At 43.3% G+C, this 23,829-nt stretch overlaps 1 protein-coding gene across 5 annotated transcripts in view; it reads left to right on the top strand.

Moving 5' to 3' along the window:
• DIP2C (disco interacting protein 2 homolog C) overlaps positions 1 to 23,829 on the top strand; it is a 376,691-nt gene that overhangs the window by 232,455 nt on the left and 120,407 nt on the right. For all 5 annotated transcript variants that reach the window (XM_059662882.1, XM_059662881.1, XM_059662883.1 and 2 more), the window contains 4 exons: positions 4,878 to 5,087; positions 14,421 to 14,555; positions 17,120 to 17,239; positions 18,782 to 18,979. In XM_059662882.1, coding sequence (XP_059518865.1) covers positions 4,878 to 5,087; positions 14,421 to 14,555; positions 17,120 to 17,239; positions 18,782 to 18,979 — 663 coding nt within the window. The remainder of the gene's footprint in view (positions 1 to 4,877; positions 5,088 to 14,420; positions 14,556 to 17,119; positions 17,240 to 18,781; positions 18,980 to 23,829) is intronic.

The following is a 23,829-nucleotide window of genomic DNA, read 5'->3' as shown; positions in this document are numbered from 1 at the left end:
ATTTTTTGGTATGTTCCTTGGGATTTTCTACATATAAAGATCATATGATCTGTGAATAAAGATAGTTTTACTGCTAGCTTTCCAATCTGGATGCCTTTAATTTATTCCTTTTGCTTAATTTCACTGTCTAGAACAGTGATGGCGAACCTATGACACGCGTGTCAGAGGTGACACGTGAACTCATTTTTTTGGTTGATTTTTCTTTGTTAAATGGCATTTAAATATATAAAATATCAAAAATATAAATCTTTGTTTTACTATGGTTGCAAATATCAAAAAATTTCTATATGTGACATGCCACCAGAGTTAAGTTAGGGTTTTTCAAAATGCTGACATGCAGAGCTCAAAAGGTTCGCCATCACTGGTCTAGAACCTTCCAGAGAACATTGAATAGAAGTGGCAAGGAGGGACGTCTTTGCCTGATTCTTGAACTTAGGGGAATGTAGTTAGTCTTTTACCATTAAATACAGTGCTAGCTGTTGGTTTTCATGGATGCTCTATATCAGGTTGAGGAAAATGCCTTGCATTTTTTTGCTTTGCTGAGAGGTTTTCTCATGAGTGGGTGTTAGCTTTTGTGAAGTACTTTTTCTGTGATGTTTAAGGTTAACTTGGGATTTTTCTCCCTTTATTAAACTAATATGGTATATAACAATGCTTCACTTTGGAATGTCAAATCAACTTTAATTTACATTTATATGTATAATCCTGGTCACCACTTGGTCATAATGTACTATCCATTTTATATATTGCTTGTTTCTGTTTGCTAACATTTTTTGAGGATTTTTGTGTCTATATCCTGAGGAATATTCAGTAGGTCTGTGTGTAAAAAAGTAGGATGTGAAATGAAAAACTGGCTGTAAAAGGGCATAAAAATCTCTCTGGGGAGATGGTAATGTCTGGTATGGATACATTTCTCAAAAGTCTTAAAAAAGGTTCTGAGGTTCTGTTACGATGATAATAAAATATTAGTGTACATTCCTTTACAAATATTGTTGTGTTAAAAAAAAGTCTTATGTCTTGATTTAAGATAAACTCTCACTTCTCTTATTCTCATTAAATATTCTAGATCAACTCATAGCCCATTTTTCCCTCCTGGCATCTCACATTACTCACCTATAGTTAGGATTCCAGATGTCATGATTACATGGAAGTGTAATAAACTCACCAGCAATTCATTCTTGAAAATCTTGCTACTAAGTGAAAGTTATTAAATAAAAAAATGTTTTTAATAATTTTAATGAAAAAGTGATTTTTATATCTAATATATACAATTTTCACAGATAGTAAAATAAATGATTAAAAAATATTGTAAGAAATAAATGTAGACTTCTGGTCAAGATGGTGGTGTAGGGAAATGTGGTGCTTGCCTCCACCCACAACCACATCAAAATTATGACTAAGCTACATAACAACCATCATTCAGAACCACCTGAAATCTGGCTGAAAGGAAGTCCTACAACTAGGGAAATAAAGAAGAAGCTACATCAAGACTGGTAGGAGGGGCAGAGACATGGAAAGCTGGTCCCACCCCTGTGTATGGTGGATAAAAATTGGGAAGGATATCTCGGCTGCAGAGGTTCCCCATTGGGAGCGAGGGTTCCCAGCCCCACACCAGATCTCCCAGCCCAGGATTCTAGTTCCAGGAAGAGAATTCTCCATAACTTCTGGCTATAAAAACCAGTGAGGATTGAGGCTGAGGAAGACAGAGGGCTGCTGAAGTCCCAGGCAGGTCCTCTTAAAGGGCCTGTGCACGGACTTACTCAGAATCACTCCCTCTGAGTTCTACCACTGGGGCAGTAGCTTAAAAGGCACCAGAGACATACAGGGACGAACTGAATTGCCTGGCATCAGGGTGAGAGGTAGTGGAGGCAGTTTTCTGCCAGACAAAAGTGTTGGCAGAGGCCATTGTCTTTTGATGAGCCCTCCACCCATAGAGCTGGCAGGCAGGCACCATATCTGAGACTCCATCAACCTGGCTCATACTGTTTGCCGTCTGGTGATTCTCTGAGACCACATTTCATCCAACTTTTAGGGCCACCCAAGTAGTTTCCAGTGGCTTTTCCTTAGGAATGGCCTGTCTTGGCTCATGCTTCATATTTTCCTAAAAACTCTCAAACAAGCAGCATCTGGCCTCAGCATCTCCCCTACCTCTCACTAAGTGACCCCAGGCCCGACATTAGCTGTGGCCTCCCTTGATTCACAGCTTGGCCGCTCCTGGGCACCTCAAAGCTCAGCACAAATAGCAGCCACCTGCAGGTTACTTTACAAAGCATGCTGGATGGCCCCCAGCAGAACACAGTCAGCGGCTGACCTTGCCTGTAACTCCTAGGAGGCCTTAGGACCAATACACCCAGTGAACAGCTAAAAACTATATCAAAGCATCACCATCCAACCACCTTCATAGGCAACACACTCAAAGGGTGGACTCAGTGGGCACCAGAGCCCCACTGAAGTAAGTCCTGCTCTGTGGGGTGGGCCCCTGCACAGATGATCTTCCACATTTGTTACAGGTCAGTGATCTCAGTCAGTCCTTTCAGCTGATCAAACTGGGGGTGAATCCCTTCCATTCATGTGCTAACAGCAATCAAGGCTAAACGACAGCAGGAAGGTGCACACAGCCCACAGGAAGGCCCAGCTCCGATGATCAGAGAGGCTGCCCCACTGGGCCCTACAGAACACCTATGTAAGGCCACTCTACTAAGACTGGGAGATGTAGCTCTATCTAATACATAGAAACAAACACAAGGAGGCTGCCAAAATGAGGAGCAAAGAACATGTCCCAAATGAAAGGACAGAACAAACCTCCAGAAAAAGAACTAAACAAAATGGAGACAAGTAATCTACTAGATGCAGATTTCAAAATACTGGTTAGAACAGGGGTGGGCAAACTTTTTGACTCGAGGGCCACAATGGGTTCTTAAACTGGACCGGAGGGCCAGAACAAAAGCATGGATGGAGTGTTTGTGTGAACTAATATAAATTCAAAGTAAACATCATTACATAAAAGGGTACGGTCTTTTTTTTTTTTTAGTTTTATTCATTTCAAACGGGCCGGATCCGGCCCGCGGGCCGTAGTTTGCCCACGGCTGGGTTAGAAGGTTACTCGGTGAACTTAATGAGACTTTCAATAGCATAGAAAAGGACTAGTCAGAAATGAAGGATACTCTAACAGAAATAAAGAATAATTTACAGGGAATCAACAGAGTAAATGAAGTCAGAATCAAATTAGTGAGTTGGAATATAAGGAAGCAAAAAACACCCCATTAGAATAGCAAAAAAAAAAAAAAAAAAAAAAGAATCCCAGAAATGAGGATAATATAAAGAGCCTCTGGGACAACTTCATGCATACCAACATTTGGGGCTGTAAGAAGAAGAGAAAGAGCAAGAAATTGAAAATCTATTTGAAAAGAAAAAGAAAAGAAAACTTCCCTAACTTGGTGAAGGAAATGGACATAGAAGTCTAGGAAGTTCAGAGAGTACCAAACAAGATGAACCCAAAGAGGCCCACACCAAGACACATTATGATTAAAATGCAAAAAGTTAAAAACAAAGAGAGAATCTTAAAAGCAGCAAGAGAAAAGCCATTAGTTATCCAGAAGGGAGCTCCCATAAGATTTCACCTGATTTCTCAACAGAAACTTTGCAGGCCAGAGGGAGTGGCATGAAATATTCAAAGTGATGAAAAGCAAGGACCTACAACCAAGATTACCCAGCAAAAGTGTTATTTGGAATTGAAGAACAGGTAAAGAGATTTCCAGACAAGAACAAGCTAAAGGAGTTCATCACCATCAAACTAGTATTACATGAAATGCTAAAGGGTATTCTCTAAGAAGAAGAAGAAGGAAAAAAGATAAGAATATGAACATTAAAATGGCAGTTAATACATATCTATCAACAGCCGAATCTAAACAACAAAATAAATGGACAAGCAGAGCTGAAAGAGACTCATAAAGAGAACATTTTGACCAGGTGGGAGGGAGGTTGGGGGATGGGTGAAAAAGTGAAAGGGCTAAGAAAGACAGATTGGTTGTTACAGGATTGTCATGAGGATATAAAGTTCAGCATAGGGAATATAGTCGATTTTATTCTAATAACTATGTATGGGGTCAGATGGGTACGAGATTCATCGGGATGATCACTTAGTAAGTTATGTAATGTCCAGTCAGTGGGGTGTACACCTGGAACTAAGTTAATATGTCAACTGTAATTGAAAAATTAAAAAATTATTTTAAAAATGAATGTAAAAATAAATATGTTTAGTTTGATCATAAAGTGTAATGTGATGATTTATTGTTCTCACCAAAGGGGGCAAGGTTTTGAGCATGTAGGTTGTTGGAGAAGGTAGGGGGCACATACTTTGTGAGGTGTGTTCTTCCTTCTCCACCATTTTCTTCACTGATATCTCACTCTTTGGGGAGGTGCATGGTTGTCTTGCACTCAAACTGAACTTAAAAGTAAATTATAGCTCAGAGAACTGCCTCGGGACTAGAGGGCTACATACATCTCACTTTGAATCCATGAAGGTTCAACATCTCGGAGAAAATGCTGCCCTCAGCCACCTCACTTGATGTGTGTATGCAAACACATTTGGCTTCTTCCCAAACTTGAGTGGAGGAAATTGGTGAGTGGAGGAAATTGGAGGAAATCTCCAAGATTCTAAGGCCAAAAGAAAACTTTTGTAGCAATTTATTTTAAGATGTTTTGGAGGAAAAAGACATTGTACTAAAAAAATAACTGATCTAAGAAGTGGTATAAGTTCATGAGTGTTCAAAGCAAAGGTCCTTAAACTGTCCTTGTGTGAGGTAGGCCTGTGTTAGTGGTGTTTGACTGGGATGTGCTTCTTTAATTCTCTGCATATTAACTCGCCTGTCACACAGATACCTCCTCTGGTTCGGAAGATGAAGGCTCCGTGCAGGGTGACTCCCAGGGGACGCCCACCTCCAGCCAGGGCAGCATCAACATGGAGCACTGGATCAGCCAGGCCATCCATGGCTCCACCACCTCCACAACCTCTTCCTCATCCACCCAGAGTGGGGGCAGCGGTGCCGCCCACAGGCTAGCCGATGTCATGGCCCAGACGCACATAGGTGAGTGCCTGTCACTGTGTGATCCTCGTTGTTGTGTGTAAGTGGCCCAGAGTAGAAGTTTGTCTGTCTGGGCATCACGACATTGGAATCCCCGCCCTGAGATTCCACAGAGTCTCACTCCGGCTCCTGGCCTGCTTTGTGCTTTGGTTTTACTGTTTTGTGAAACCATTGGTTTTACTACCGTATCTTTCCATGTATAAGACGCTATTTTTATCTAAAATAGTTAGACTGAAAATCGAGGGGCATCTTATACACGAAGTCAGCCGAGGAGGGAGCTGTGCAGGTGTGTCGCTGCCCATACCTTGTCAAACAGGCTTCCTCCAATCACAAGCCTTATTGTTACTGATATCAACTGATGCCATAATTGGAGGTGGAGGTGGAGAGTGTGCAGGTGCAACAGGGACCTGAGTCCATGAAGATGTCAAAAAATAAAAAAGATAAATACCAGTAAGCGATTGTCTTACTCTGCAGAATTCAAACTGAATGTAATCAGCTATGCAAAAGAGCATGGAAATAGAGCTGCAGAGAGACAATTTGGACCTCCTCCCACTGAGTGTATGATCAGTGGAGAAAACAGGAAGAACAACTCCTTAAGATGCCAAAAAAGAAGAAGGCCTTAAGAAAGAAACCAGAAAAATGTTTAAAATATTGATTTCTTAATTTTGGGTTGGAAAAGTGGGGGGTGGGGGGAGGCGTCTTATACACAGAAAAATACGGTATTTCTCACCATCTCAGATGTCTCCTACAGCTAGAATTAAAGAGCATGCTGCTCATAAAGGAATGCACTCATTCATTAGGGAAAACTTGCAGCCATATCTGTTTACATGTTTTCTTCTCATTTATGCTAAAATATGCTTCTAAATGAAATTTTTAATAGTGCTAATAAACAGGCAGGGAATTCTAAAGTGTGTTTGTCATGACTTTGGAAAGCATTTAAGGAATCCTAGGGCTTTAATCACTATGGCTTTCTGCTGTATGTATTTAGATTTCTCTGGTGGTTCATGTCACTTTTTTTGTTGTTGTTAATCATCACTCAAGGATACTTTTCCATTGATTTTTAGAGAAAGTGGAAGGGAAGGGGGGAGGAGGAGGAGGAGGAGAGAGAGAGAGAAACATCGATGTGAGAGAGACACAATGATCAGTTGCCTCCCACATGTGCCCCTACAGAGGCCAGGGACAAACCCAAAACCCAGGTATGTGCCCCTGATTGGGAATCAAACCTGCGACCCTTCAGTGTGTGGCCGACACTCTATCCACTGAACCACACCAGCTAGGGCCATGTCATTTTGCATGTAGGTTCTATGGCTAGTAAGATCCTCTGTATTGGAAAAAGCACAGAGTTAGGAAGCATTGCCTGAGATGTTTAGAAATAGTGTGGAAAAGGAGATTAAATAAGATTAAATAAGAATTATTAGAGGAAAAGAGAGGGATTGTCTGAGCAATGTGGCTTTCAATTGTGGGTAAGTGATGTACACTTTTTCTTGCACCTCCTCCCTCCTCCCCACCCCCCCACATGTGCATGTCACTCATTTGCCAGGGAAATGAGTCCTTGTCTAATGTAGGAGGGACAAGCATGATGTCCAGATCTGTTCTGAACCGTTTTCAGCTGTGGATTACCATTTTTAAACATTCCGGTGGTATCAGAAATGAGACCATGTGTCTACAGGCAGGACACAGGCAGCCGCCAGGAGAGCGGGTCTGGCCTGGCCTCTCAGGTGAACGGCTGCTGGCATCTTCAGAAGTCACTTCTCCCTGGCTTAGTTTTGTAGTGGGGGGAAGGAGGGAAGAGTAATCATTTCTTTCTTTTGTACCTCTCAGAATTGTTGTGAATGAAAAAGGAGAAAATAGAAAAGTTCTTCCAAATATTTTAAAGTAACACTCAAATTCAAAGTTATTCAATTTCAGTGTGGGATATTTGCAGTAACATGGTCACTGGTTAATGTGCACTATGAATCTCTATTTGAAATCATAGTAACTTAAAAATTAAATGGAAATGTGTGACCATTAAATATTTTCAGATAATAAAATGGCTTCCTGTGTGTTTTGGAACCTGAGAGGTGGCCGAGGTCCTGCCTTAGAGCTTTATCGGCACCTGCACGGGTCAGACATGGAATTCCCGCCCCTCTGCCCCTCACTGCAACCCTGCAGATGTGTGCGCTCTGACCCGGCTCCTCTCCAAGGAGGTGTCAGAATCTTACCAAGAGAAACACATACTTTTGAACGAATTACTCACTGTACTTGGTTTCCCTTTGTGAACCTGCGTATGAAGTGCTGGAGGAAATGATAGTGTGGAGAATTAAATTTACTCAGGTTATAAAAGGCTGCGTGATTCGTGTACATAAGTTCAATGTAACCTAAATATAGCTTTTGAGTGTATGACATTTAAGTAATTTCTATATTGGCACAAAGATAGGTTCCTAGGGTATCTGGGACTTTTCTGTAAATATGAAAAACATTTTAGAAAGAAAGCAGTAGCAAAATAATAAAATGAAAATGAAAATCCTTTATTCCTGTGGCAAAACAAAAGAAGGTAATAGTCAGAGAATTGGCAGCATCAAAAGCCTACATACAAATAAGAAAATATTGTGGGTAAGTGTGTGTTTTAAGGAAGTTAAGGTAAAATAAACCACCACCTTGTACTTCTAACCCCATATGGTGTGGGGCTGGGACAATGTCTGCAGACACCTTTTTGCCCCCAGTAGGAGGAAAACAAGGAGCTAGGAAGCATCTGTCTCCATATCTTTCTCCTTTTTTATTTTTTTTTTCTGAGGAAGAAGGCTCCCTCTTTCCGAAGTTTACCCTTTCACCTTCATTCTGGATTCCAGCTCCTCCCAAACCTGCTAGCTCAGTGCTATGCTCTTCTGCATCTTCGCTCACCTAACTCACACACCTGCATTTTCCACTGTGAAGTCCTTCACCAGTCCACATCCCAAAGTGCCTCCAAACACTGCCCATCGGCCCCACCCTGTACCCAGGAGCGGGCTCAGGATCTCAGCTGTGCTTGGCTCCTCTCTCCCCCATACCGTCTCTGTCCACATCTTGGGCGCTTGGCTGCTCATGGCCTTGCAAGCCTTATTTCTCCCCCTCCCCCACCCCCCTGTTCCCAGGCCCCTAGGCCAGGTGCCTGCCCTCCCGTCGGGACCACTGCAGCCCCTTCCGCCCCATGTCCCTCCTTTCGCACTGTCCTGTGTCTCGCAGCCCTGTTGATGGTGTTAGACCACAGTTCTGATCCTGTCTCTTTTTCCAAAAAGTTGCTTTAGGGATTTTCATCTCTCAAAATTGATTTTGTTTATATGGATTTTATCCTTAAAAATAAAAGTAATGACTTTTGGACCCACAAGTATCCTAACCCTTCACCCACTGTGTGCCCCATTTTGCAGGAATGTCTCACTGACCTGCTCTCACCTTGGTATACATGGGAAGAAGACCCATCTGGTTAGCTCTGCTCTTCCACTGTGTAAATGCATTTAACTCAGAAAGTGGTAACAGCCATTTACACTTTTCTGCATGTGGGTTTCAAAGATTCTTTCTTGAGAGGATAGGGTCCCCCGACAAGGGGAGAAACCACAGAGAGGAAGCCTTCGGGTCTGGGACCAGGGCCTGACCCGTCACGCAGGATGTCAGGTGCCTTGTTTGTTACGTAGCTCCCTAGGCCACAGTGAGGAGTAGCGTTCTCGTTTTGCATCCATTGGTTGATTCACCGGTTGATTCACTGGTTGGAAGACTGAGGCTTGGACAGTTGACGGGATGCCCAGCAGCCAGCTGAGGAGTCAGACGCTCATCTGCCGGGTGGCAGAGACAGGGCGACGCTCTGCAGGCTCACTCTCTCCTCAGCTTCTTGTTCCATTGCTTGTTACAAATGGAAGCGGGGTTCTTCTCAGATAAAATGCCATGAAACGTTGCATAAACAATAAAGATTTCGGTGTCCCCGTCACAATCCCGCTGTGGGTTTTGTGACAGTTGGAGCCTTTTGTCATGAATTTGAGTTTTTGGACAAAAGTCAGGAAGCTGTTGTCTGAAGTTGAAAATTTCTATTCTGACATTAGAACATACATCCTACAATTCTAAAATGTGTCTCTCAGTTGCATTCACATCTCTATGGGATTTTCGTGGCATAAATGTGGGAGGCAGGCAGTTCCAGGTGTGAGAACCTCTGTAATCCTGAGTTCAACTCTACTCAGAACACTGCCGAAAGGGAAGTTTCAACACAGAACATCTTAAGTCCTTCTCATTTATTGATGAGAGAGAGAGAGAGAGAGAGAGAGAGAGAGAGAGAGAGAGAGAGAGATTGATTTGTTGTTCCACTTATTTATGCATCCATTGGTTGATTCTTGTATGTCCCCTGACCAGGGATGGAACCCGCAACCTTGGTATATCAGGCGAGCCTCTAACCACCTGAGCTGCGGGCCCAAGGCCTCTGGATCCTTTCCTAACCATCTTTAGATTTAGTCTGTGGGTCATTTGCCTGAACATTTGAGAAGCAGCTATGAATTTCCATTATCAGTATCACACTCACATGCTCACACATACCCTCAAACTCATACACAGTCACATGCTCATTCACATACACACACACACACACATGCTCATAAGCTTACATACATCACACCCATGCACACACACAATCACACGCTCACACACATCCTCATGAGTTCACACTCACAAACATCACGCACACATTCACACATATGCTCATACATGTAGGGCAAGTGAATCAAGGTAAACAGTACATTGTTCTGTTCCTGAGTGGTTATTAAAGGAATAAGATAAATCCTCACATGCTATAATGCCATGTGCCACTTTTGGTCATGACACTAGTTAGAGCTTCCCTGTGAGGTGCCTTCCACGAAACCCAGTGAAAGTGGACTTTACTGATGAAACGGAGGAGGAAGGGCCTCTCTTCCGATGGGTTGCAGACAGGAGATGGGTTGCAGGTTGGAGCAGCGAGCGGTCCAGCCGCGTCCCTAGCAGCAGGGCTGATACGCAACTCCCACAAGGGCTGGCTCTTCCCCTCAGCCTCTCTGCGTGTTCCTTTGATACGTGTCGTACCCGTATATTGTCAGATCATGGCTGGTGGTTAAACTTGGTTCACCTTCACATTTTCATCCGGGAGCTGGTTTTCCACCACCATGTGGAGGGCATGGTCACGTTATCTTAGGAAGCTGAGGCCGCTGGGCAGGCCAGGTGGTCTGAGGGCCTGGGTCACAGGCACCTTCTCAGTGACAGCAGTGGCCGAGTGAGGAAACCCGGGATAGAGCACTCTTAGTGTGCAGGAACGGGTTCCTTTGAACATGTTACTCACCAATGAGTGAGCCCGCAGCATGTTGCTTTTTACATATGAAAACCAGATTTTCCACTTTTCTTCTCCTTATTTGGGGGCTGAAGTTATTTGGGGACATAAAAATAATTAACATGCCTTAAAAGGGGTTTATCACCATGGCCCTGCAGATTCCAGTTCGTACAGTTGAAGAACAATTCTTTCCAGCGGGTGTTGGAACTGGGGGCATTTTATCAAGTTGTCAAGTGCTCTTTAATTCATTCTTTGAACTATTCCTGCAGCATTTGCTGAGCCGACACCGTGGACTGGGTTAGGTAACATCAGCCCCTGAGTAGGACACAGGGAGCCCGACTGAGCCGGAATCATTAGGAAAAGTGGAGGAAGCAGCGATTTCCAAGGTCGGGCTCAGCAGGGAGGCCAGCCAGGACCCTGAAATGGTCATGGCCCAAAACAGCTGTGCAACTTGGGTGGGTTGCTGGCAAGAGTAACAGACTAAAACCCTGTGTGGGGTGGGGGTGGGTGTCAAAGACCGAGGTGGGACCCCTGGTACAGATGCGCCAGAGCAGCGTGCAGATCCTGCCATGAAAGATGGTGGAATTGCACTTCCCTCCTGCCTCCTCGTGTGCCCAGCCCAAACTCCTGATTCATGGGGAACCCATGTCCGCTGCTGACAGCAAACACCACGCAGGGGCAGATGAAGCCGAACCCACCCGGTGGCGGGCAGATGAGAAGGTGTCACGGATAGCTCTCGGGGCGCTCACAGTGGAGGTGACACTTGACAGGTGGCCGGAAGGATGGCAGCCATTCTCTTGATTTAAAGGGCTGCGAAACCGATCACAGGAACAGTGGGCCCTCTTGCTCAAAAGTTACAGCCCCGCGGATGTGAGGGCGATCTGGCTGCGACATCTGTCACCCCATTGATCGCCAGGGTTGATTCGGCTGATCTGGCTGGCTAGGCGGGTATCCCCCTCCTCCCTCACCGATCCATGTGCGTCCCTCCCGAAGCTGCGCGCTCGGTCGAAGAGGACGACCTTCCCCCCCGAGGAGAGGACCGGTCTTCGGTCAAGGGTATACGAGTAGCTGCGCTCCCCTGCTAGAACCTCCAAACAAGCTCTCAAAAGTTACAGCCGCGCTCTACTGAGGGCTCTTAATCTACACAACGCTGCTGACACGCGGACTCCACTGGCCTCGTGCCTGGAGCTGGCGAGCCTCTTCCACCTTGGAACCTGCACCATCCACTCAGCTCCACTTTTGCTTGCCCACCGACAAGTGTTTCCCGAGCATCTGTTATGTGCAGGGTTTTTCTGATACTCCCCCAAAGATCGGTAACCTCGTTAAAAACTTGCAGTCCTGATCTTTATCAAAATAAAGCAGGGTACAGTGCGTCACTGCAACATCAGCACGTCCTCTGGCTCCTAACGAGCAGCTGCTGGCTGGTGATCCCAGTGTGACAGCACCCCTAGGAATGGGGAAGGGGGCAGGAGGGGAGGTGACAACTAAATGAGTTTGGAAAGCACTTTGAAGTCACCCGGCTGTCACTGTTCCGGCTTTATAATCGCCAGATGTATTGGAATAATTATTTTCCCCAACTTCAAAGTGGAACACGACAGTATTCCTGCCGCCCAGCACAAAGGATTGGCCGTCCATCATCAGCGATGAGGCTACAGTGTCACTTAAGCACCAGTGAATCTGGATAAAATCGCAATGCAGTGAATGCGTATTATAGCTACTTTCGTCTTAGGTGCTAATTTGAAAGTCTGTTCAGCATACATCAGCATCTATTGTATTTTCATCTGACATATGAGGGCCCAGTGAGTGTACGACTTGGCTGTGGAGAGTTAGAGCATTTTGCAACACAAAATAAGGCCTATTTGGCAAAAGCTCGGGTAGGGGTGGTGAGCGGATGAACAGTCTCTGAATCATTGAAGAGGCAATTTGAATGATCCTCTCTTCTCCCTCTCCTACCTCCCCTCAGGGATCCACCTACTTGTTAAAATTACTTGTAATCCCAAATCAGTACACTCAGCCTATTCGAGGTCATGTACAAAAGGTAGCAGAGCAGCAAAACTTTGAGTCCCTGACACGCATGTTCCCAGCAGAGGGCGACGTTCTGCCTTCTGCTCCAGCCTCAGACTGTGAGCAGTTCTCTTTGCAGGGGCGGTTTGGTGCCCGTGTTTCCTCTTTTGCTTTTTGTGGGTGATTTCACTGTTTATGCAGCCCTCACCCCCACTCGTGGTGCTGAGGAGGGAGTCTCTGAGGCTTCCCAGTGCTGGCTCCCCTGTTTACATACAACACGAGGAAATGGCTTCCATCGCATGGACCCTAAAAAGGATTAACGACTCAAAGTTAATAGCATAATACCCGTTATTAGGACTCAGGATATAGAAAATGTCATTGCTGGTCTCATTTGACGTGTTCTCCTGAATGCCTTATATAATAAATACTGGGGGATCACTTTGTAAAGTATATGATGGTCTAAGCACAATGCTGTGCACCAGAAACTAATACAAAACAATATTGAATGTAAAGCACAATTAAGAAATAAAATAAAATAAATAAATACAAGAACTGTGCTTTCCCCGCTGAACCATTTAAGCGCTTGATGACACCATCGATGAATGCCGTGGGGAAGGCCTGCTGCACAGCTCACTGCGTAACCATCACCAATGCACGTGAGATTCTAAACACCTGATTTGAAAAAAAAAAAAATCCTCACCTAGGATATGTTTTAATTGATTTTGAGAGAGAGAGAGAGAGAGAGAGAGAGAGAGAGAGAGAGAGAGAGAGAGAGAAATATCAATGGGAGAGAGAAACATCAATCTGTTGCCTCCTGTATTCCGCTCCATCAGGGATCAATCCTACAACCTAGGTATGTGCCCTGACTGGGAATTGCCCGTGCAACCTTTTGGTGTCCCGGATGACGCTCCAGCCAACTGAGCCACCCAGCCAGGGCTTTTTGAATGATTGTTACTCATGCTGAAACAAACAAAATAGCTAATATTTCTTGAGTGCTCAGCCTCTATCAAGAAATGTCCTAAGAACTTTACATATGTTAACTCGTCTAATCTCCCCTACAAGGAAGTCAGAATTATTATTATTATCTTTCCTCTTTTTTAAATTTTTTTTTAGAGAGAGTGGAAGAGAGAGGAAAAGACAGAACTATCAATGTGAGAGAAACCCATTGATTGGTTGCCTCCTGCACGAGCCCCAATCAGGACCCAGGCCAGGAAGGAGCCTGCAATCGAGGCATGTGCCCTTGACTGGAATTGAACCCGGAACCCTTCGGTCTGCAGGCCGACGCTCTATCCACTGAGCCAAACCAGCTAGGGTGGAAGTCAGCATTATTATTCCTGTTTGATAGGTGAGGAGGCTGAGGCACAGAGAGGTTAAGACACTTCCCAAGATCTGGAGGAATTGGCAGAGCTGGGATTCAAACCCCAGGCTCTCTGCCTCCAAAGCTCGAGCTCTTAACTGCCCCTTCCATGGCAGACAAGAAAATTGCTCTTTTGTGAACAGACGTGTAACTTTCAATAACTCTTTTTCTACCTGCTGCTTCACGTTATTCTTAACACATTGTGACGGATCACGAGGATTCTTGTGTTTTCTGTTCTAAGGCTGGTGGCCAATCTCGAGAACTCTTTAAAAAGACATGAGCTTCTAAGAACATGTAATAAATAACTTCAAGATGCAATGGGTATTTAATTTTAAAGTGTGCCTTTAATACTTATGTAAAACGTTTTTTGTACTCGTTCAATAGAAACTTATCTGGCCACTGGGTAAAGCTAGCAATTAAACTACTGGTCCACAATGTGTTAAAATGCTATCGTGATTCATTGACGTGGCTCCTGCTACGACATGTCTGAAGTTCTACCTAACTTTGTTTCATTTTGAGCAATACAAATTATTTTAAAAAGCATCTTTATGCCTAGATTTTTGTAGTAGACTGATTCAGAATTATGGTCTCTTCTCAGGATGTGACCTGTTTTGAAACCTTTTTTGCTTACTTAGCCTTCAGAATAACTCTATCAGAGAATTTATCATTTGCTTCTTTACAGAAAATCACTCTGCACCTCCTGATGTAACCACGTACACCTCAGAGCACTCAATACAAATAGAAAGGCCACAGGGCTCAACGACATCCCGGACTGCACCAAAGTATGGCAACGCTGAGCTCATGGAGACTGGCGACGGTAGGTCCCCCGGCATCTTCTTCCCTCCTTTGTAAACTCTGTTTTTACTAACTTACCTTTTAAACCATAAGGTCCACTCACTGAATCTAATTTATGAAGTTCTTTACACACCACCCATAGATGGTGGCATAGTCACAGAAAATGCAAACTGTCTCCAACTTGGCTGAGAGTTACTCCTTGTAGGAAAAGAAATGATGATAATGTTGTAAGAATTTAGTCATGAGGAGAAAAGGAAATTTTATAAGATTTTAGTGTTTTTGTTAACGAATAACTAAAGTTGGCTCAGCAATTAACAAATTTAGTGTGCAAATGTTAAGACTATGAATGGTTACTTAGAAGGGCAGGATGAAGTTACATGTAAACAAATTAATTGACAGCTAGGGGCCAATGGAATGCTTCAGAATTTGGAAGAAAGAGGGGCTTTTTTTCTCTGTATTGGGAAAAAATATTAGTGATTTGGTAAACTACAGCAGTGGGGGTTCATCTTTATTCCTCATATCACGGATCTGGGTATACAGGCGGCCGTTTCTATGACCCCATCTGAAGCAGCACACTCAAACATGAACTGCATGCGTGATTCTGCTTTCCTGCAGCCTCCGTCCTTCCCAGGCTCACAAAGGTTAGCAGGAACCCAGTGGGGACATGAAATGGTGTTTCTGTGGACAGTGGCCAAAGTAGTGTCAGTGCGCCGTCCCTCCAGCTGTGCTCATGTCCTGTGCCGAGGTGTGATGCAGAGGTGATGAGGAAGGCCTGGACCCAGTCCCTGATGGGCAGCACGCCTCTCAGCATGGCCTGAGCCCGGTGCCAGTGTGGTTCAGGAGCTCCCGGTAGTGCCTTGGGGGTCACTCCAGTTCCCATGCGCTTCGCTTCCCTGGAACACTTTCAGTCTCAGTGTTTGCCTTAGTTCTCTGCTAAAGTCACTGTATATTGAATGGGTCATTGCCGTTGTTCTAGCCATTATCATTTTAATAACTGTTGTCTTTGAAGTCCATCATCCTCACCTGCTTTCCCAGGTGAGTTCATATGTTGTCCATTTGAGTCCCCTGTTGACCAGCCCAGAGCTTTTCAGCGTGTGATGACCTCTCCTCTCAGAATCACGTGTGTCACTTGTTAAAAAGCAGGCTCTGGGCCACCCCCAAAACCTGTGACATCGGAAACTCTGGGCTAGACAAGTCCTAGGATGATTCTTATGCATTCTAAACTGAGCTGGGGAACCAGTGGCCTTGTGAAATGATCTCAGATTTTCTGAACCAAATTAAGAGGAGCTGTTTAATGAGAAATACTCTGTTTAGAGACTGAGAAATCTGGGTGGTGTATTTTTATATTTTTTCAAAACTATAAAACATTTAATGTCTCAATTCTGAAGGTGCCCATAGAGTAGTTTGAGATTACCTATGAAACTGTTTCGGATTTGATAGAAAAATTTCCTTGAATTCTATCATATTCATGTCAAAAGCTGAGGTCTGTTTTCGTGATACCTGCAGTGGAGGAGGAGGGCTCCGCTGCAGTCACTGTGGGGAGACCCCCTTCAGTTGTGGCTCTTCGAACATGAGAGCAGTGAGGTTTCCACACCCCTGGTTACCAGGTGCGCGTTTCCACGCACCCGTAAGCGATAATGAGATTTGCCTGCAGGGAGTGCATTTGAGCAGTTAGGAAGGCCAACATCTCGTCACTCCTTTTATTCATAATTTGGGTTATTTATTTTAAATTTTAAAACTTCTTGTCTTTTTCATGGATCATTTCACTTACTCAGTTTTCAAAATGTCATTCATTGTTGTAAGAAATCTATTATTGTAACACGGGGTAAATGTTTCTCAGTACACATGGATAAATGTATGCTAGTGTTCTGCGTTTCACAGAAATTGAATTTAGAGACTAATTGCTGTGCTTCTAGAATGTACTGCCTGAATGTTTACTCAGGAGAGAGTAACTGGAACACTTGGGAGGGACTTGGTGGTCACCTGCGTGGACAGGGCCTGCCAAGGTGCTTGTAGGAAGCAGTCCCCTTGCTTTGGTTAGGAGGTCTGGGTGCGGGGGCTGGCCGTGCAGATGCTGCAGGGCACTCAAATTCACTGTCTCCGGCAAAATGTTCTCTTCGCCCAGTGAGGCCCAGCACCAGGGATCTCAGGAGAGTCGGGGACTCAGGGAGGGTCTCTCTGCTGCCTCAGCTCTCTCATCCCCTAAGAAAGAGGGGGCCAGAGACAGTGCTCGTGAGAAGGTGACAAGCCCTGTTTTCGGAATTAGTGGTGGGACCGAGCCCAGCCTGTGGTTGGAGCTCTTCCTGACATCACCAGATCAGGATGGCTCACGGAGTTGTAAACGAGAATTGTTTCTGCTGAGTCTCTACCCTCTTGCCGGTTCCCAGCAGGGTCAGTGTGCTGTGACTGTCCACCCAGTAGAATGTCTTCACTCTGCACATCACGAGGTGACACTTCGGGGGACGCTGAGTCTCAAGCCCATCCCTGCTCCTCTCAGCCCTGAGATGGGGCAGTGGGGTGGGTGTCTTGGCCATTTCACTGTGGTGCTTGGACTAAAGTCCGTCTGCCTGTGGTTCTGTTTTTCAGGAGTGCCGGTAAGTAGCCGGGTATCAGCAAAAATTCAACAGCTTGTCAATACCCTCAAACGACCAAAACGACCACCATTACGAGAATTCTTTGTTGACGACTTTGAAGAATTGTTAGAAGGTAAAAGAACCCTTTCCTACCCCCGTTTATTCCAATGTCCCTGTGATCCCATAAACTGTAATGATATTTTTTCTACCAAGGCTATTTTCCTTTTTAAGAACAAGAGGGGACTCTTGTCTAGAAACCGTAGGTACTGTTCATGTGGGTCCTGTAAGGTACTCAGGTACATCCCACATGCCAGCTTCTTTATAAGGACTCTGTTGGCTTCCAGAAATGCAAGTAAATCATGGAAAACCTTGCCACAGTGACACAGTTCCCTCTGAATAAGTTTAAGAGGAGTGCAATGAGCGTGCAACCCGGGAGTGAGTATCTTAACCCCCAAGTGCTCATAAGCCTTTTAACACCAACCACTTAAAGTCAAAGCAAAATACTTATATCAAATGCAAACTCTGTGTGTTCTTATTCTTTACATCACAAGTAAGATATAGCTGATTTTCTGCCCAGCAGGTGGAAACTGTCAATCATACGCTGGGAGAGAGAAACCTCTTCCAGAAGTGAGAAAAAGCGCAACTTCTCACCTTTCTAGACAGTTTGGCAAGTTGTATTTTATGGTGAAGCATTTATTTTTGTTTTACTCAAGAAAATATGGCCTGTGCTCATTGTTTGTTGTAGATGTAGCAAATTTAAGTTTATACCTCAGTATTTAAGGGTGAAATATAATTCAGCTCAAAAGATTTGAGGTTTTTTTTCCTTTGAGTCCAAAATTAGTAGTCTCTGTTAATAATTGATTTTTTAAAATATTTTTTATTGACTTCAGAGAAGAAGGGAGAGAGAGAGAGAGAGAGAGAGAGAGAGAGAGAGAGAGAGAGAGAGAGAAATATCAGTGATGAGAGTAAATCATTGATTGGCTGCCTCCCACATGCCCCCCACAGGGGATCAAGCCTGTAATCCGGGCATGAGCCCTGACCGGGAACGGAAGGAACTATGACCTCCTGGACCACAGGTTGACGCTCAGTCACTGAGCCACACCAGCCGGGCAGTAATTGATATTCTTAACACAGTTGTTGTTGCAGTCCTAGACTCTAGGCATGTTCAGAAACACAGCTTTCCTTGCTGTCAGTTTGTAAATGCACTTGGGTCTCCGAAGGCACCTCACCCAAATTGCCTAGGGCAGTGGTCGGCAAACTGAGGCTCGCGAGCCACATGCGGCTCTTTGGCCCCTTGAGTGTGGCTCTTCCTAAGCCTTAGGAGTACCCTAATTAAGTTAATAACAATGTACCTACCTGTATAGTTTAAGTTTAAAAAATTTGACTCTCAAAAAAAATTTCAATCGTTGTACTGTTGATATTTGGCTCTGTTGACTAATGAGTTTGCTGACCACTGGCCTAGGAAATTGTAAGACTTAAGTATCTCCATTACATTCATGAGGCTAATATATAGGTCATAGCCCTGGTTCTAGGAAAACATGTTTTCTGTGTGTTAATCAGTTTATACCTTAAGTATAAGTCTCCGAGCTCCTTTAAAATGAATAAAATCGTGATTGTGCCAATATGAGTGTATTTTTTTTTTTAAAAAAAGCCTTTTGTGTCCACATGTGTTTAGTTCAACAACCAGATCCGAACCAGCCAAAGCCAGAGGGAGCACAGATGTTAGCCATGCGAGGGGAGCAGCTGGGTGTGGTTACGAATTGGCCCCCGTCGTTAGAAGCTGCATTACAGCGATGGGGAACCATCTCACCAAAGGCCCCGTGCTTGACCACGATGGACACAAATGGGAAACCCTTGTACATCCTCACTTACGGTAATCCCATAAGGCTTGTCTTCCTTCTGTTTGCCTGCGCACACACCTGCCACTGTCAGAGTGGCTACTTTATATTTGTGCTGCTTTTATGTTTCTGGTCCCGAAATAAATGGAATCTGAAAGGAGCTATTTTAGGAAAATGATTTGGTTTGAATATGAAAATTATTTATTAAATGTTTTTTTTTAGTAAAATCCAGAAATGGACCCAAAAACTTAGTGTTCATCACTCTAATAAGATGTTGGAATGTGTGTGAAATTCTTGATATTCATGGTTTTAGAGGGGATTGGTAGTTAAAGAATGTGTATCTAAGCTCTTTGACATATATAATTCAGAAGAAACAAAATCTGTTTGCAAAGTGCTTTTGCAGAATACAAGAGAAACAAGCTATTCCTTAATTCTTCATTCAGTGCAATTAACGCAGTCTATAAATTTTTGGAAATAAGTGTACTAGAGGGACTTCCCTCTCTGTGTCCCGTAGACAATGGGCGGTGACAAAGCAGGCTGTCACGTTATTTGCACACTGTCTGCTGCAGCCTTGCAAAGAAACCAGCTTCATAACTAAAAGACCAAAATGGCTCTTACGATATCTGCATGCATGAGGTTAGAGTATCTTTTTTTTTTTTTAACTTTGAGTTTTATTTGCCTGACAGTCACTGCTCTCCTGTGCATCTCGTGGCCAGATATGAGGTGGGCAATTTAGGACAGATGTCTCAAAGCCTCCTTTTTATGACTTGGTTGGGTAATTCTAAGTGGAAAAAGAGCATTTCACCCATGATTTTTTTTTTTTAAATGATGCTGTTGGTTTCATCCAGTCGAAAAGATAGAATACCCTCCTGTGTGAGCCTCGCCTCTGGCCAGCTCCAGCTGTGGAGCCGACTGTGTCCTTGGACACTGCTCCTTAGCTGGCTCTTCGGGGCTTATTGGCCCACCGCATGCATGCATGAGCACAGCGCTCACCCGTCAGCCACGGGCACTGCCCATGGTGTCTGAAGCACTGACTGCACTGGCACAGCCCTGGGGCTTGGGGGTCGTGGATGAGTGAGAATCGGTTCTGGGGCGGTGATCAGCCTTGGAAGCAGGGTGCCCTTCTGGAGGATAGGGAGAGCAGAGTAGGGCCGACTCTCCTCAGTTGGATTTGAGGTGTCAGATACAGACCGATGTTACCTGTGAAAATGTGGAGTGCATATGTCAACACCAAGCATCTCAACACCTGCTTTCCAATCACCTGCACTTTGTTGTATTTTAATCATCTACATGAAACGTATGTTAGGAGTCAATCTTTGTTTTTACTTCGGTAAAAAAACAAAAAACAAAAACAAAAAACATATAAAAAAGCAATTCATTTCCAAATGTAAGATTGTAATTTATCAGGATGTAAAATGAAAGTGTTTTCTTTTGGAAAAGAAAGGCTTTATTTAAAATAATTTATTTATTTTGAGACTACAAGATGCTGACATTTAAACACTCATTCAACAGAAGTAATGTATTTTCCCAAACTTGTTTTTCATTTGTTTATAAACAAAAATATTTTTTTCTTTTAAATCCTTATTGTTGAAGGTATTACAAAAAAATTAAAAAGAAAGAAAATGTTAATTACTACGATGAAAACTGGAAAACAGGTAGAAACACTAAATAGATTAACATTAATGATCGATGTTGCTGAAAAGATGCTGAGAAAAGTTTATTGAGTAGAATTGTTCTAATACCAAGTAACTTGGCTTAATCGAAGGGCTAGGTCGTTTACTGTATGTAGTTTACGTTCAGCTCTAAAATGTAGCTTCCTCAAAGCCCTCGGGCAGCAGAATTCCCAGCTGAGAAACAGGATCGTCAATAGAAAATACAGATGGTGGGTGAAGGTTGTAAGCAAACTTTTAAAAGTCTTATGCTTTCCATTTACCAATATAAATAAAAGAGCATATGAAGAGAGCACATGGCATTCTGTCATGCTGATTAATAAAAGTAAATCATGCTAAGTTCAAACTACCTTCCTTCTATCATGCCTCACTTTGAAAACTTCTCAGTCTTCTTCTCTACCTTCTCTGTAGTCTTAGTGTGAGCTCTGTTCATTCATTTTGCTTTGCTGCAGCCCGCCTCCTCTCTCTCTCTCTCTGTCTCTCTCTCTCAGTTATGGCTTGACCTTTGTCCCAAATATTTCAAGGGATTTAGATGCTTGAGTTATAAAATTAGTGGGCAGCCTCTCTGTATGTTTTTGATGTTTTGCGTTGCTGGTGATGTGCTTCCCAAGCTCCCACCTCCGTTTCCATGTTAAATAGTCACTGTGGTCTGCGTGACCTTTGATCGTCCTTTCTCACTTACCTGCCTCCCCATCAGGGTTACACTTCCCGCACAGAGCTTAGTCCTCCCTCAAATCAAAGTACAGTTAAAATTTATATGTAATAAGAGCGTTTGACATCATTTCAACATCTCTTTTCCCCCAAAACATGCACATGGCTGTCTCAGAGCCTCAATATCTGTTTCCCCAGTTAAAATATCTATTTAACTTGCCTTAAATCGGGGGGAATTTCATGTATTAACTCCCAATTTTTAAATATGCAGCAAAGTATTATTAACTGTATTGACATTCTGTCCATTACATCCCTGTGACTTATTCATCTTACAACTGGAAGTTTGTGCCTTTTGTCTGCCTCCACTCGTTTCGCCTACCTCCCACCCCCATCTCTGGCAACCACCAATCTGTTTTCTGAATTGATAAGCTTAGGGTTTGTTTGCTTTTAGATTCCACAAATAAGTAAAAACATATGCTATTTGTATATCCCTCTTTGACTTATTTCACCTAGCATAATACTCTCTAGGTCCATCCATGTTGTTGCAAATGGCAAGATTCCATTCTTTTTCATGGCTGGGTAATGTTCCATTGTTTGTATGTACCACATGTTCTTTATCCATTCATTTGTCAATGGATATTTAGATTGTTTCCATATCTTGGCTATTGTAAATAATGCTGCAGTGAACATGGCCGGGGGGGGGGGGGGCATATGTCTCTTTGAGTTAGTGTTTTTTTTTTTCTTTGGATAAATACCCAGAGTGGAATTGCTAGATCATGTAGTAGTTCTATTTTTAACTTTTTTAGAAACTTCCCTTCTGTTTCCCAATGTGGCTGCACCAAATACATCCCTACCAACAGTGCACAATGGTTCTCTGGTATCCACATCCTTGCCATCATTTGTTATCTCTTGTCTTTCTTATAACAGCCATTCTAACAGGTGTGAGGTGATAGCTTATTGTGGTTTTGATTTGCATTACCCTGATGATTAGTGATAGTGAGTTGTTCTATTTCTTCTTTCAATTCGTTATTATTTAAAGTATTACATATGTCTCCCCCCCCCATTGACCTATCCCCAGCCGTCCTCTCACCCCCCAGCACATGCCCTCACCCCCTACTATCTGTGTCCATGGGTTATGCTTATATGCATGCATACAAGTCCTTTGGTTGTTCTTTCACCCCCTCCTGAGATTGGACAGCCTATTTGATGATTCTCTGTCTCTAGATTTATTTTTGTTCATCAGTTTATGTTGTTCATTATGTTCCACAAATGAGTGAGATCATGTGATATTTATCTTTCTCCAACTGGCTTATTTTGCTTAGCTTAATGCTCTCCAGGTTCATCCATGCTATTGCTAATGGTAAGAGTGCCTTCTTTTTTACAGCAGCATAGTATTCCATTGTGTAGATGTACCACTGCTTTTTAATCCACTGATCTGCTGACGGGCACTTAAGCTTTTCCAAATCTTAGCTGTTGTAAATTGTGCTGCTATGAACATAGGGGTGCACATATCCTTTCTGATTGGTGTTTTTGATTTCTTGGGATATATTCCTAGAAGTGGGATTACTGGGACAAATGGGAGTTCCATTTTTAATTTTTTTGAGGAAACTCCATACTGTTTTCCACAGTGGCTGCACCAGTCTGCATTCCCACCAACAGTGCATGAGGGTTCCTTTTTCTCCACATCCTCTCCAGCACTTGTCATTTGTTGATTTGTTGATGATAGCCATTCTGACAGGTGTGAGATGGTACCTCATTGTTGTTTTGCATCTCTCAAATGATTAGTGACTTCGAGCATGTTTTCATATGTCTCTTGGCCTTCTGTATGTCCTCTTTTGAAAAGTGTCTATTTCAAAAGAGGACATACAGATCCTTTGCCCATTTTTTGATTGGATTGTTTTTGATGGAGTCTTTAGGGATTTTCTATGTACAATATCATGTCATCGACAAATAATGACTATTTTACTTCTTCTTTTCCAATTTGGATGCCTTTCATTTCTTCTTCTTGTCTGATTGCTATGGCTAGCACTTCCAGTACTATGTCAAACAGGAGTCGTGAGAGTGGGCATCCCTTTCTTGTTCCTGTTCTTAGGGGAAATGGTTTTAGTTTTTGCCCATTGAGTATGATGTTGGCTGTTGGTTTGTCATATAAGGCTTTTATTATGTTGAGGTATGATCCCTCTATTCCCAATTTGCTGCGAGTTTTTATCAAGAAAGGGATTTGGATTTTGTCAAATGCCTTTTCTGCATCAATTGATATGATTATGTGATGTTTGTCTCTCAGTTTGTTTATGTGATTTGCAGATATTATACCAGTCTTGCATTCCTGGAATAAATCCCACATTGTTATGGTGTATGTTTTTCTAATGTAATGCTGGATATGATTTGCTAGAATTTTGTTGAGGATTTTAGCATCTAAGTTGATCAGGGATATTGGCTTGTAATTCTCTTTCTTTGTAGTGTCTTTTTCTGGTTTTGGGATTAGGATAATGCTGGCTTTATAGAAAAAGCTTAGAAGTATGCCTTCCTCTTGAATTTTTTAGAATAGTCTGAGGAGGATAGCT

The sequence above is a fragment of the Myotis daubentonii genome, chromosome 1 (genome assembly GCF_963259705.1).
Source record: "Myotis daubentonii chromosome 1, mMyoDau2.1, whole genome shotgun sequence".
NCBI classification, from domain to species: domain Eukaryota; kingdom Metazoa; phylum Chordata; class Mammalia; order Chiroptera; family Vespertilionidae; genus Myotis; species Myotis daubentonii.
Note: the sequence above shows the minus strand (reverse complement) of the source record. Positions and strands in the feature narration are given on the sequence as shown.